The sequence below is a fragment of the Barbatula barbatula genome, assembly GCF_947034865.1.
Source record: "Barbatula barbatula genome assembly, chromosome: 6".
Classification (NCBI taxonomy): Eukaryota; Metazoa; Chordata; class Actinopteri; order Cypriniformes; family Nemacheilidae; genus Barbatula; species Barbatula barbatula.
The window spans coordinates 284341-296388 of NC_136765.1; the positions used below are offsets into that span (position 1 = coordinate 284341).

General features: G+C 42.0%; 1 protein-coding gene across 8 annotated transcripts; it reads right to left on the bottom strand.

Moving 5' to 3' along the window:
* Window positions 1–3432: 3432 nt before the first annotated feature.
* On the bottom strand, window positions 3433–6706 carry serpina10b (serpin peptidase inhibitor, clade A (alpha-1 antiproteinase, antitrypsin), member 10b). 8 transcript variants are annotated; one of them, XM_079458739.1, is made up of 6 exons: window positions 6198–6706; window positions 5928–5974; window positions 5209–5738; window positions 4861–5134; window positions 4633–4780; window positions 3433–4558 (listed from the first exon to the last, which is right to left on the bottom strand). In XM_079458739.1, the coding sequence occupies exons 3-6, from the start codon at window positions 5669–5671 to the stop codon at window positions 4328–4330; spliced, it is 1116 nt and encodes a 371-aa protein (XP_079314865.1). In that variant the 5' UTR covers window positions 5672–5738; window positions 5928–5974; window positions 6198–6706; the 3' UTR covers window positions 3433–4327. The 8 variants fall into 8 exon arrangements, with proteins under 8 accessions (XP_079314865.1, XP_079314860.1, XP_079314861.1 ...); XM_079458734.1 differs by having other exon boundaries at window positions 5209–5785; XM_079458735.1 differs by having other exon boundaries at window positions 5209–5804.
* Window positions 6707–12048: the final 5342 nt, after the last annotated feature.

Below are 12048 nucleotides of genomic sequence, written 5' to 3' on the forward strand. Positions count from 1 at the left end.
GGAAAAGTTCCGGGAATATTTGTTGGGGCATAAGTGCGTTGTTTGGACTGACAATAACCCTCTCAGCTATTTGAACACAGCCAAGCTGGGAGCCACTGAGCAGAGATGGGCAGCTCAATTGGCTACCTTTGATTTTACTCTCCGCTACCGGTCTGGCCGAACAAATGTTAATGCTGATTCCCTTTCTAGACAGGTGCATCCTACTGATGAGTCTGCCAGTTTACAATCTCTTCTCCCTGGGACCCTCCTTCCAGAAAGTTTGCAAGCCCATCCTGACTTAAGGTCTACGGACGTAATGCAAATGGCAATTTCTGTATTGCCGTCATATTCTAATGATCATCTGGCCTCTCTCCAACAGCAAGATCCGGTTATCGGCACAGTTCTACAGTTCTGGCGTCGGAAGAAAGTCCCTGATGGCCTGGAACGAAGGGCACTCCCCAAGCCTGTGAAAGAATTGTTGCGACAATGGGATCGTTTGATCGACTTGGAAGGGATCCTACATCGTAGAGTTCTTCGGTCTGATGGAGGGGAGCAACAATATCAGTTAGTTTTGCCCGAAGCCCTGAGGGAAGAAGTGTTACAGCAGTTGCATCATGGCCACGGGCACCAGGGCAATGAGAGGACGACAGAGTTGGTGCGACAGAGGTGCTACTGGCCCGGGATGTATGAACATATAAAACAGTGGTGCTATCGCTGCCAGCGATGTACAATGGCGAAACCCAGGCAGTCTGCACCCCATGCCCCAATGGGACACCTTCTGGCTTCTAAACCAAATCAGATTTTGGCCATAGACTTTACGCTTCTTGATCGTTCTAGGGATGGAAGGGAACATGTCTTGATTATGACTGACGTCTTTTCTAAGTTTACACAGGCGGTTTCTACTAGAGACCAACGGGCCCATACAGTGGCTGGGATACTAGTTCGTGAATGGTTTTATAAGTTTGGTGTGCCGGCCCGTATTCACTCGGACCAAGGTCGGAATTTTGAAAGTGCCCTGATCCGGCAGCTGTGTGAACTTTATGGGGTTCAGAAGACCCACACTACCCCTTACCATCCACAAGGGAATGGACAATGCGAGCGATTCAACCGAACTCTGCATGGACTTTTGCGAACCCTTCGGCCAGACCAGAAATGTGATTGGCCTCTCTATCTACCCCAGATGACTTTTTCATATAACACTACTATTCATCAGTCCACGGGTGAGTCTCCTCATTTTTTAATGTTCGGCCAAGAGCCCCATTTGCCTATTGATTTTCTCCTTGGTAGAGTCAAGGAAACACCAGTAGGGTCGATAAACGATTGGGTGCAGGAGCATCAGCAGCGTCTGCAGGTAGCATTCGATACAGCCAAGGAACGGCTGAAGGCTGCCGCACTCCTCCGAAAAGAGCGTCACGATCGACAAGTGACTCTTGGGAGTTTTCGAGAGGGAGATTTGGTTTACCTGCGAGATTACAACATTCGTGGAAGAGCAAAAATCCAAGATGTCTGGGGGGCCACCATCTACAAAGTGATTAAAGCTCCCAGGGATAACGGATCAGTGTATTCAATTGTGTCCCTTCAAGGCTCTGGTGCTGTAAAACATGTGCACTATTCTCATCTGCGATCTGCCCCTGTAGACTTGCCTCCTGCCTCACACGTCCCATTGGTTGAACCAGGGCCTCTAAGTGATGAAGAGTCGGAGGGAGAGTGGTGGATCGCTCCTCAGGCGGAGGCCAATAGATTGGCCACCACGGATAACTCCTCCTCTTTAGATCCTCCTACAGAGCCTCAGGTGGTTGAGGACCGGGGAAGCGATTCGGTGGGGGTCTCTGAGGCCCCTAGTACAAGTGGGTTCCAACCTAGACGGAGTGGTCGGGAAAACGCAGGAAAGTATTCTAACGTCTACCATTTGCCAGTGGGGACAAGGACTAGGGCACATGGGGTTGCAGTCCCTCCAGTCCCTGGGTCTAGCAATATGATGCAGGCCACGTTTAGACCCTGGATTTAGATTATTATTATTATTATTATTATTATAATTTCTGGTTATTCCTTTTTTTTTTATATGCCCTTAAATTATGTTTTGTTATCGTCGGGGCGCCGATACAGAGTGGGGGGTGGATTGTAGCAGGGGGAAAAGTGGCATGTCCCCCTTAAGAGCATGTCCCCCTTAAGAGCATGTCCCCCTTAAGAGCATTTCCCCTTTAAGAGCATTCCCTTAGGGGCGGAGTTGTGCACATGATTAGGTTCACAGGTGCTTTATAAAACCAGAGAAGCAGTTGTTTTCACTGGCTTTGTTTGCTGGTTGAGACTCGAGAAGGTAATTGTTGCTGTTTTCACTCATTCTGTTTATTGCCTCTAAAGTGACGTACACCTGTGTGCCTTATTTTAGGCTGCTTTCCTCTGTGCTTGCGTGTGTATATAGTTAGAATTTGATTTTAATTTCACGTGGGAATTTGCTCTTAACTTTGTTTTGGGGATGTGTTTTAGGCTGGTTAGATCTCCTCGATGGTCGTGGGGCTGGTGGATTCACGTTAGTGACCCTGGAAAGTGGTACTGTTCATCCTTTTAGAGCATCGGTAGGATTTTATGTGTTTTGGGAGTGATTTAGCTGCGGCAGTGGCAATATATTTATTGGTGTAGATGATGTTCTATTTATTTGATGTAACATTTGGTTTATTTTTGTTCTCCGTAGGATTTCCAATTTCTTTGCCGCTGCTGTCTTTTCTCCCCTTTTGGTTTTATGTAACCTTTTCTTTTTGTGGGATTTGTCGGATAATTGCCTATTTTATGACATGTCTAAAACAGCTGGGTACGATTGCTCTTAGTCTGCATCAGTTTTACTCTGAGAACCAACTAATTTGTTTCATCTTTTTTTGTCTTTTGTTTAGCGGATCACTAGGGAGTGCTGGCTGGAACACGTGTGTGGTCTATTTGGTGGATACTCTCCTGTGGTGCTGCATGTACACTGTTGTTCACAATTATTTCTCTTTGCGAGTGCGTGTGTGTGTGTGTGTGTGTGTGTGTGTGTGTGTGTGTTTCTCTTTTGTTAGGCACGTGTACTGGTGAATATCACAGGGGCAATAGCGTGGGCCCATGCCAGTGGCCGGTCAGTCCTCCAAGTGTCCGCTAGTTTGTTTTCTTTGGGTTTGTTCTGTCTCTTAAAGTTGGTGTTCTCTATTTTAAGATTACCGCTCCCATTTGTGATTATCCTGGTTAACCATTTAGGCCTTTTAATAGGGCGTGTCCTTTTTTTTTATAAGATGTTTGTCAATAAATTGTGAATTTTGTACTATTCAAGAAACTCGTCTCTATTCCTTCTGTTTATAAGGCACACAGTGAATCTGTGTCCATAATTTAACTTAACTCTCCCTGAGAGGGATTCAGGGTGGCGTAGTCAGGCGATGTTGATTGGGCATCTTAATCTTCGAGTGTTTCTAGTGCCCTCGTGCTACACACTTATGTGAAGTTGTTTATTCTGTCATCTGGTTGTTTTTATTCTGTATGTTAAAGGGATTTGGTGTTTACGTCTATACAGTGATTGTCATGAAGAAAGTGTGGATAATGCACAACAACAGTGACTGTTCAATATGTTTTTAGGTGTTTTGAGTTTTGCTGTTGTGAGAATCCAGAATGGATCTGGGGTCGAGCTGGTTCCGTGCCGGCGCTCTTGCCCCGACCAGGGTAGAGTGCTCCGGGTTTGGATAGATCCGGCGAGCGCGGAGCCCACTGCCTGCACAACACACCAAATACGCATAACCTTCATATACGCATAACCTTCAATAAACAAGGAGCTGTTTATTGGCGAGGGCGAACCCGTGAAAAGGCCATTGAGCTGGCTGGGTTCTGACAAAAGAACAAACAGAGGATTTGGCAACCCTTCTCTACAGTCTGTTCTATTGTGTGTTAACAGCAATCCAACATTACAAAACTGTGAAAAGTGCTTTGTCAAATTTGACTTGAACTGATTAAATATATAATTACCCAGTTGAAAAAGAAACTGTCTTTTGGTCTTTCAGCCTGACAAAGCTACTGTTGAACTGGTTTGCCAGCCTGACCAGTTTTAGAAAGGGGTCAAAACCCTCTTAAACCAGCATGCTAAGCCAGCTGAAACCAGTGTAGTCCGGTTTTAGCTGTGTTGGCCAGCGGGGAGTCCATCAGCAGCAACACACAGTCATATGAAAACACTGCAGAAGGACAATACTCTGACTTTATTTCTTGCCGTTGGTATGTGTATGGTGATGAGATGAAGACACTTTAATGTGATTGATTATTTGTGTATTCATTATGTATCATGTCTGTATTCACTTTCATCCCTCAAACAAACTCAAGAGGGCCACCAGAAGGGGGTTCACGTGTGTCCGTGGCCGGATGATGCTGTTGTTTGCTGAGAGTCTTTGGTGGGATCAATGACTCTACCCATGAACAGCAGACTGTGAGTGGCTTCATGATACAGGAAGAAAAAGAAGGGCCGGTCCACTCGGAATGTGGCAGGTAAAGAGTAAGAGGTAATGCCCACTGATGTTGCCGAAGCCGCAGTCGTGCCCGTTTCATCCACATCCATCACGGCTGTATGCAGCACCTGCGCAACAGTACACGTCACGCACACACCTGTCATCAACACCGTCACGTGTGTGTGTGTGTGTGTGCAGTCACCTGAGAGACTTTCACGCCCCCATCTTTACTCAAGCCTGTGAGGTTGGCCGAGTCCAGGAACACACTGCTGATGCCCAGATGTGGCAGAAGTTCATGCATCCCGTATCTCTGCTCCATCTGAAACTTGGGCACGTGAACCTCCATCTTCCTGAGAGTGCATGTGAGACAGAGAAAGAGCTGTGAGATGAAAACGCAGATTCATGTGTAGTGTTTGTGTGCGGCACTCACACTCGTTTCATGTTCTTTATCCATCCAAAGATTCTTTTAGCCGTGATTTCGTCCTCTATGGCGGTGTAGTCCACGGACGCGTCGGGCAGGGCGATCAGTAGCGATGCACCGCTGCGATACGGCAGCCGCAGCACTCGGGCGCCAACATCGACGTCTTCCGTCGTGAAGAATTGATCCTCAGCGAACATCAGCGGAACCTGGACGATATTGTACTTGTCTACGTAAAAGCGGCCCCATTCAGTACGGTTCGGGTCGAAGGGACGCTGCCAGTCACCTTGAAGAACAAAAGTTGTTGTTAAAAAAGTTGAAAGAATCTGAAATAAAGCGAGTTGTGTGTGAAAGTTTCACCCTTAAAGAAGATGGTGTTGATCAGCATCATCTGCGTTAGCGGCTCCACGCTGTTCACCATCTCCCGCACTTTACCGCCGGTTTTCTTGCTGATGTAATCATTGATGACGTCCCTGCTGACGTCAGTCTTTCCAAACTCCACGCCGATGACGTCAGCGCCGAAGAACCGCTTCACCTGATGGCTAAAACCCTGCTCGAGGTCAAACCTGTCGTCCACGAACAGCGCTGTGTTCTGCTGTATGAGGGAAATATTTCTCAGCAGATGCTGGAAAAGTTGTGGAATAACTTCATCATCATCATCTAGAGACGCCAGATTGAGTCCGTGAGCGATCTGAGCGCGCGTCGAGCCTCCTGCCGCCAGTAAGAGCGTCGCGAAGGACACGGAGACGCTGAGCGGTGAGAAGATGATGTTATTGTCATGATGAAGCGATATTCTGCGATACAGGTTCATAGCGAAGTCCATGTTTCTGAAGGACAGTTCAGTCACGTTCGGAGTTTTGGACTCTTGAGTTTTAAGGGTGTACGGAAAACTAGACAAATAAACGACAGTCAGCACAACTCGGAGGTCCATCATCTCCTGTGTAATAAAGTTTAACCTGAAAAATTCTTTTTTTTTAATGTTTAGTGCGTTACAACACATGAAAAATAACCGAAGAACATTTGCATACAGCACTTAAGATCAGAAACAAAAGTATAATCATACACACTTTTGTACTTACCAAGCTCATGTAGAGAAGAGAAGAAGTGTTTTTCTGGATGTTGGGTTCTGTCTGTGTTTGAAGATACAAAGTTCAAGTGCATGACAGATTATCTATTAACAATCAAATCATTTCAACATCAAATATCACATCTGAAACACAGGATTGAACTTTTGATTTAATGAAACAGATGACTTTACAAACACTTTTCAGGTGCAGGTACTATAAACATTTAAACATTCACGCACATGTTTTGGCTGAAATGTAATGATGCAATAATCTGTCACAAACTTTCAGTTTTCTGCAATTAATAATTTACACATCATGGTTGACACATCATTCAAGTCAAGCCCAACTCCAGTTCTACTCGGTCCAGCTCTGTTATCTCGGTGAAAACACAAACTGCGTTCCAATTCGCCTACACTGTAAAAACAAACAAGTTAATTCAACTTGAAATAATTTGTAACCTGGCTGCCTTAAAATATTGAGTTCAGTATGCTAAAAAACTTTAGTTGTTGACACATATTAAGAGTTCTTTGAATTAAGAATCAATAGTTGGGGTTAAAATGGTTAAGAGTTATCAACATCATATTTTTTTGACCAACAATTGTGGCAATTGGACCAACAAGAAAAGAAAGTTGCGCAAACCTAAATTGGAGTAAAAAGAACATAGAATTTGTAAGACCAACAAATGTTTAGTTGTTAAAACTAAGTATCTGGTTGCATACACTTATAATTATTATTTGTGCAAACTAGATAAAAGAAACAGCTTGTTGAATTAACTTATCTTTTTAAGGCAGCCAGGTTACTTTTTCCAAAATTAGTTTATCTTACTTGGAATGTTAAGTTAATTCAACAGGTTGAACAGTACTGCATAAAAATGACTTCCGGACATGGAATAACAAGCAGAATGTTATTTTATTTCATTTAAATTTCCTTTATAAGGTATATTTTAACATTGACATTTCATATTAGCATGCTACTTATGCAAACTAGTGCATACATAAAGAAATATAAAAGCTTACTGCCTTTAATTGCTGCTAAATTTGAACAAATAGATTAAACAAAAACATGTCTCTCGTTACAGAAGTTAAGTGTTCGAACAATGGAGACAGTATAAATATTACTATAAAGCAGCTATCTAACTAACCAACCAAAGCTAGAAAGTGCAAGAAAAACACTAACTGACATCACACTTCTTGAAGCAGCCTGTTGCGCAGTCCATGAACCTTTGGAGAACAACTGCCACTGCCAATGCCCATGAAAACTTTTTGTATCACCTCAAATGTATACTTAAGTGTCTTAGGATAGTCTATGTCTAGACAGTAAAGAAGATCCATGAGTGTAGCAAAGGCATTTGCAACATCTTCCAGGTCATGTTGGATGATCTGCTCCTCCAGAACCACGGCAACATTCACCATTTCCTTTGCCAGCAACGCTTGGCTGCCTCCCTCAGTAATAATGAGAATGCCAACGTCAACTCCTTTTGTTGCATCTTTTTCTGAAATGGCATCCTAAGAACAAATGAACAGAAATATTTGTATTTAAAGACGTATAATACCAAATTGAATCTGCTACCCTATTGGAAGAGAAGGGACAAATGCAAAACTGAGGATTTCCTGTGCATTTTAAATTGATCCACAATTTGAAATTCATTGCAAACTGCCTAATCTAGGTTAAAAAAAAAGAGGTCTCGGTTTCCCATCGCAGAGTTTTGCTGTGAGCAGCAGGTAAAAACGGCACATTCAATTAAATGTATGGCAGCCAACATGCGAATAATACAGTTTCCAAAGAAACATTGTTATCCACGGTTTTGATAAATAAAAATGAACACATTTCGTCTGTATAAGCACATGGTAACCCTCTTAATAAGCACATGGTTACCCAGACAGAGGCTGTACCCTATGTGAAATAAGGTCGACAAGCACTTCAACATATATCTTTTAATCGAAAGAAAGCACTGTATGAGGGAGAGTAATCATTGAAATAATTTTAATAGTTTAGTGAACTTTCCCTATAGATTTTCCTATGCCACATAAAAACCAACACGCATACCTCACAGACACGTATGAAACTGCAGGGATCCTCCTTTAGGTAGTATGGGAGTCCAAGCAAAGCAGCTGCTCGTCTCTTCTGGTTTGAAGTCTCAAAACACAAAAATAAAATAAAAATGGCCTCTTTTCAAATCGCAACAAATTATTTTAGTTCTTTGTTGATAACAAAAAGGGGGCCACAGTGAAATGACACCTATTGGCTTCCAAACAAAAGGGCTAATTTCGACAAACTATGAAGAGATCATCCCTGATAATAGCTTTTGACCAGATTAGATTTTTAACAATGACAACAAAGGTAATGCGATCAAATAAAAAATCATCCTTACTTCCACATCAAGGGGCTCAAGAAGACTGCGCAGGTCAGAACTACTACTAGTTCGCAATCTGTACATCTGTAACAGTCTTGGTGCATATTTGTCGAGTCCATCAGAGAAAGACTGGTGGAGATCCGTAGAAACTATGCGCATAAACTCAGCACGTATCTTTAACAAAAATTCCAAAGCGAAAATTAAAAGTCAGAACATAAAAATAACTGTACATAAGTAAAGTATGGCTTTGGCTCTTTTAGACCATTAAGATAAATAATTTCTCATCTGGGCAAAACTAAACTAGTAATACAATTTAAAAAATATTGACAAGCACTCAAAACATTCATGCATGTAAGACTTGGATTTATATTTGAAAAATGAATAACCATATTACCTGTTTTTTCATAAACACCGCTGGCCACCTGTCTTTGATTTCGGACACAGGAGGCTCACCATTAACAATCTCCTTCCTCCGCAAGGCAAATGTGCTTTCCATCAGAGAATCTATCATTTTCTTATCCTTTTTCTTTTTCTTCATCTCTTGCATCAGAATTATTCTATCACTTTCAAGGCAGTCTGGAGACTTCCCTTCAGGAAAATCTGGCAAAAAATTGAGCTCTGACCTTTTTGCTTTCTTCATTGTCTTGGTCACAGTTGACATGTCTGCTAACCTCTTTTGATTTACTGTAAGCTCAGGGCACCCAGCAATACGGTACTTTTGACGGAGGTTACCCATCTTAAAAGCAAAGCAGAACTTCCAGCAGAACCACCCTTGTGAGGAGCCTGGCTCTCTCAAACAGGCGTGCTTTCCAACGAGGGCTTTGGCAACATCCTCAATCTGTTTTGATGTCGGATATGCATTGAACTTGTACATAGCACATCCCACTTTGTCAAGTATGTCTCTCTTCATAGCAGCATTAACAGCAAGTAGGGACCCATCTGTTTTAAAAGCCTCATTACCTTTTTTGAGCTTAAGTTCAATGTCATAAGAGAAGGTAGGTATGACAAAAGGGTCAGGCCAGTGCCTAGAGCGAGAGGTTGATGTAGGACATGAAGAGGATGCTGAGGTCCCAATTGTTTCAGAACAACTATCATCACACGAAAATGCAGAAGGGAGCACACTGGATTGTTCCTTTAGCCGTGGTCTCTCTGTTGGTAGCTCAGACATTTTCGTCAAGTTGCAAAGCTCATTGTTGAACTCTGGATCTTGAAACTGGATAATGATATCACCCTCTAGATCAAGCTTGACCTTGAGTGTAGTCTTCAATTCATCCACTGTCTCTGGAAGATATACAACCTGGACTCTACGAATGTCATCATCCGCAAGAATGACGTGAAGCAGCATTAGATTAGATTAGATTCAACTTTATACAAGTACAGTGTAACGAAATGTAGTATGCTGGAAGCTTAGCAGATAAGGAGAACCACTGGGCTCAAATTCTGAAAATAAGAGATTGCGGAGAATAAGTGGAAAAATACATGGTATTATTGCAATTTGTACAGAGGTACAATGATGAAAATGAACTGAAATAAACACTATGTAGCATTGTCAACAAAAAACTATTGAGTCTTTGATTGCACCACTACCATAACTATTCACACAATATCATAATCTGTAAGATCATGGTCACTTTCACAGGGTTATTTACATTATTATAATGTGCAAAGTATCAACACAATATAAGTCATCACAGTTAATAATATAAATAGTTAAAATAAGGAATTTATTATGGGCATTTGGTAACAATAACCTCCAAAAAATATGGCATCATTTAATTAACACCAGTTATCCTTTTATTTAAAAAGCAAAATATAATTAAATAAAATCTGAAATACCTTTTTGCCCTAACTATGCAAGATTTTACTATAAAATACCTTAATGAAGTAAAAACACCTTGGGTGACACCATCAGTTTTCCTTGCGCCATGTAAGAAGCCAGTGGGTGGAAGGAATTCAGTTGTTCAGGGTCAGCAATTTGAAGTCCTGTAGAGGATTTTCTTTTCAATTCATAACATCTGAAGTGCTCCAGGTACCACGCTGAAAAACATTCAATAATGAATGATGCCGGGTTCCCCACGATCAGTACTTTGAGGATTTTGCCAAAATCAGGCAGTCCGCTTGTGCTCCCAAAAGAAGCAAACATCCCCTCAGAGTATTTGGTTGCATGCAAAATCACACTGGTAATAAGAGAAACACTCTTAACATCCTTGTACTTAAGTCTGATAGCCTTTTTTACAAAGTCATCCAAAACGTCCAGAGAAACCAGTGACACTCTTTCAACCTCCACTGGTGGCTTAAAAAGGCTGGGCATGTCAAGAAAGTAAGCTAACATAAGCTGGTGTCTTTTAGCTAATGTTAGCAAAATGTTTTAAAAAGTATACTTATACTAGCCCTAATAGTTAGTATTGTTGTGTTTGTGTTGGAATAGTATGTACTTTTAAGTGCATGGCAGAAGAGTGCATGGGACATAACAGGATGCGGAAGAGGCCGTTGTTGCCTAGACAACATTGTGGCCAATAACTCACTCACATCAATACAGCTCTTCTTTCCATTGACGTATCGATTCAGTCATTATTTCGCATGTAATGTTTACTGTATACTTTGTTAATTTAGTGACGCATCAGTTATATCATTCATCACTCGCTGTGAGTTGTGGGTAATATCAGCCGTTAGAGTACATCATTCTGGACATCATTAGGACGGATAGTATGCCTATTGGAACGCAGGGTATATACAGAATCTCAGTCCTTTCACCTGCCGCCATCTGCCCTGTGAGCCCCACTTTTGACAGAAAGACACAGAGCAGCACTAACAGAGGCAGCGCGATCAGATAAAATGTTAATGTCATTCATCTTTATGTAAACAAATGCATATTTACATTTATGCATTTGGCAGATGCTTTTATCCAAAGCGACTTACACTGCATTACCCTATACATTTATACAGAAGTATCTGCAATCCCCTGAGATCAGACACACAACCTTGAGTTGATAACACAATGCTCATAACACTGAGATACAGGAAAGCACAATGGCGATATATTGCATCACCAAAAACTACCGACGACAAGTTTATATATCGTGTGATAAATCGCTAAATTGACCCTCGCGACAGGCCTACACGTTCAGAGTCCAAGAACATGAAAGCAGAAGGACCTCAGTCAGAACCCTTTCATGGTTGTTTCCAGGGTCTCATTCCACAGAGGAGGCTTTCAGCGTTTATCCCAAGAAGGCATAACATCGCATGTGTCTGTGGTCCGTCTCTGAGGTAATCTCGCCACTGCTGCTGGATTAAGGGTCAGACTATGACCAGACCAAGAGATGTTGAAGTCTCAAGCAATAGCTGGTATAGACATGACCCTTATGACTCTCTCTCTCTCTCTCTCTCTCTCTCTCTCACACACACTTACCTGCTTTCCATGATCAGGCCTGTATGTATAAAGCCACCTGGAGTTAAATTTAACTCTCAAGTGTGTCAAAATTCTAAGAAGTCTTATTCTTATAGTTAGTGATTCATAAAGGTTCATACGTGTTAAGATGTTCGGTCTCAGCTCCTAATGATTGAAAAGATCTGAAGAGGTCTCCTATCATGGACTCTACAACTAACATTACATTATACATTACAACCGCTGTATCATTTCCCACAAAATGGTACAGCTCAACATATCAATCACTATTATACGCTTACTGCTGTAAATCACAGGAAATCATGGATTGCAGCTGTTTATATGAATTACAATAATAGTCATGAATAAATGGTGGCATGCTGCTCTGACTTCAA

Coding starts and splice junctions, on each gene's coding strand:
- serpina10b (XM_079458734.1), bottom strand. Junction 5,135..5,208: donor CAACACCATCTTCTTTAAGG/GTGAAACTTTCA, acceptor TTGTTCTTCAAG/GTGACTGGCAGCGTCCCTTC. Junction 4,781..4,860: donor ATAAAGAACATGAAACGAGT/GTGAGTGCCGCA, acceptor ATGCACTCTCAG/GAAGATGGAGGTTCACGTGC.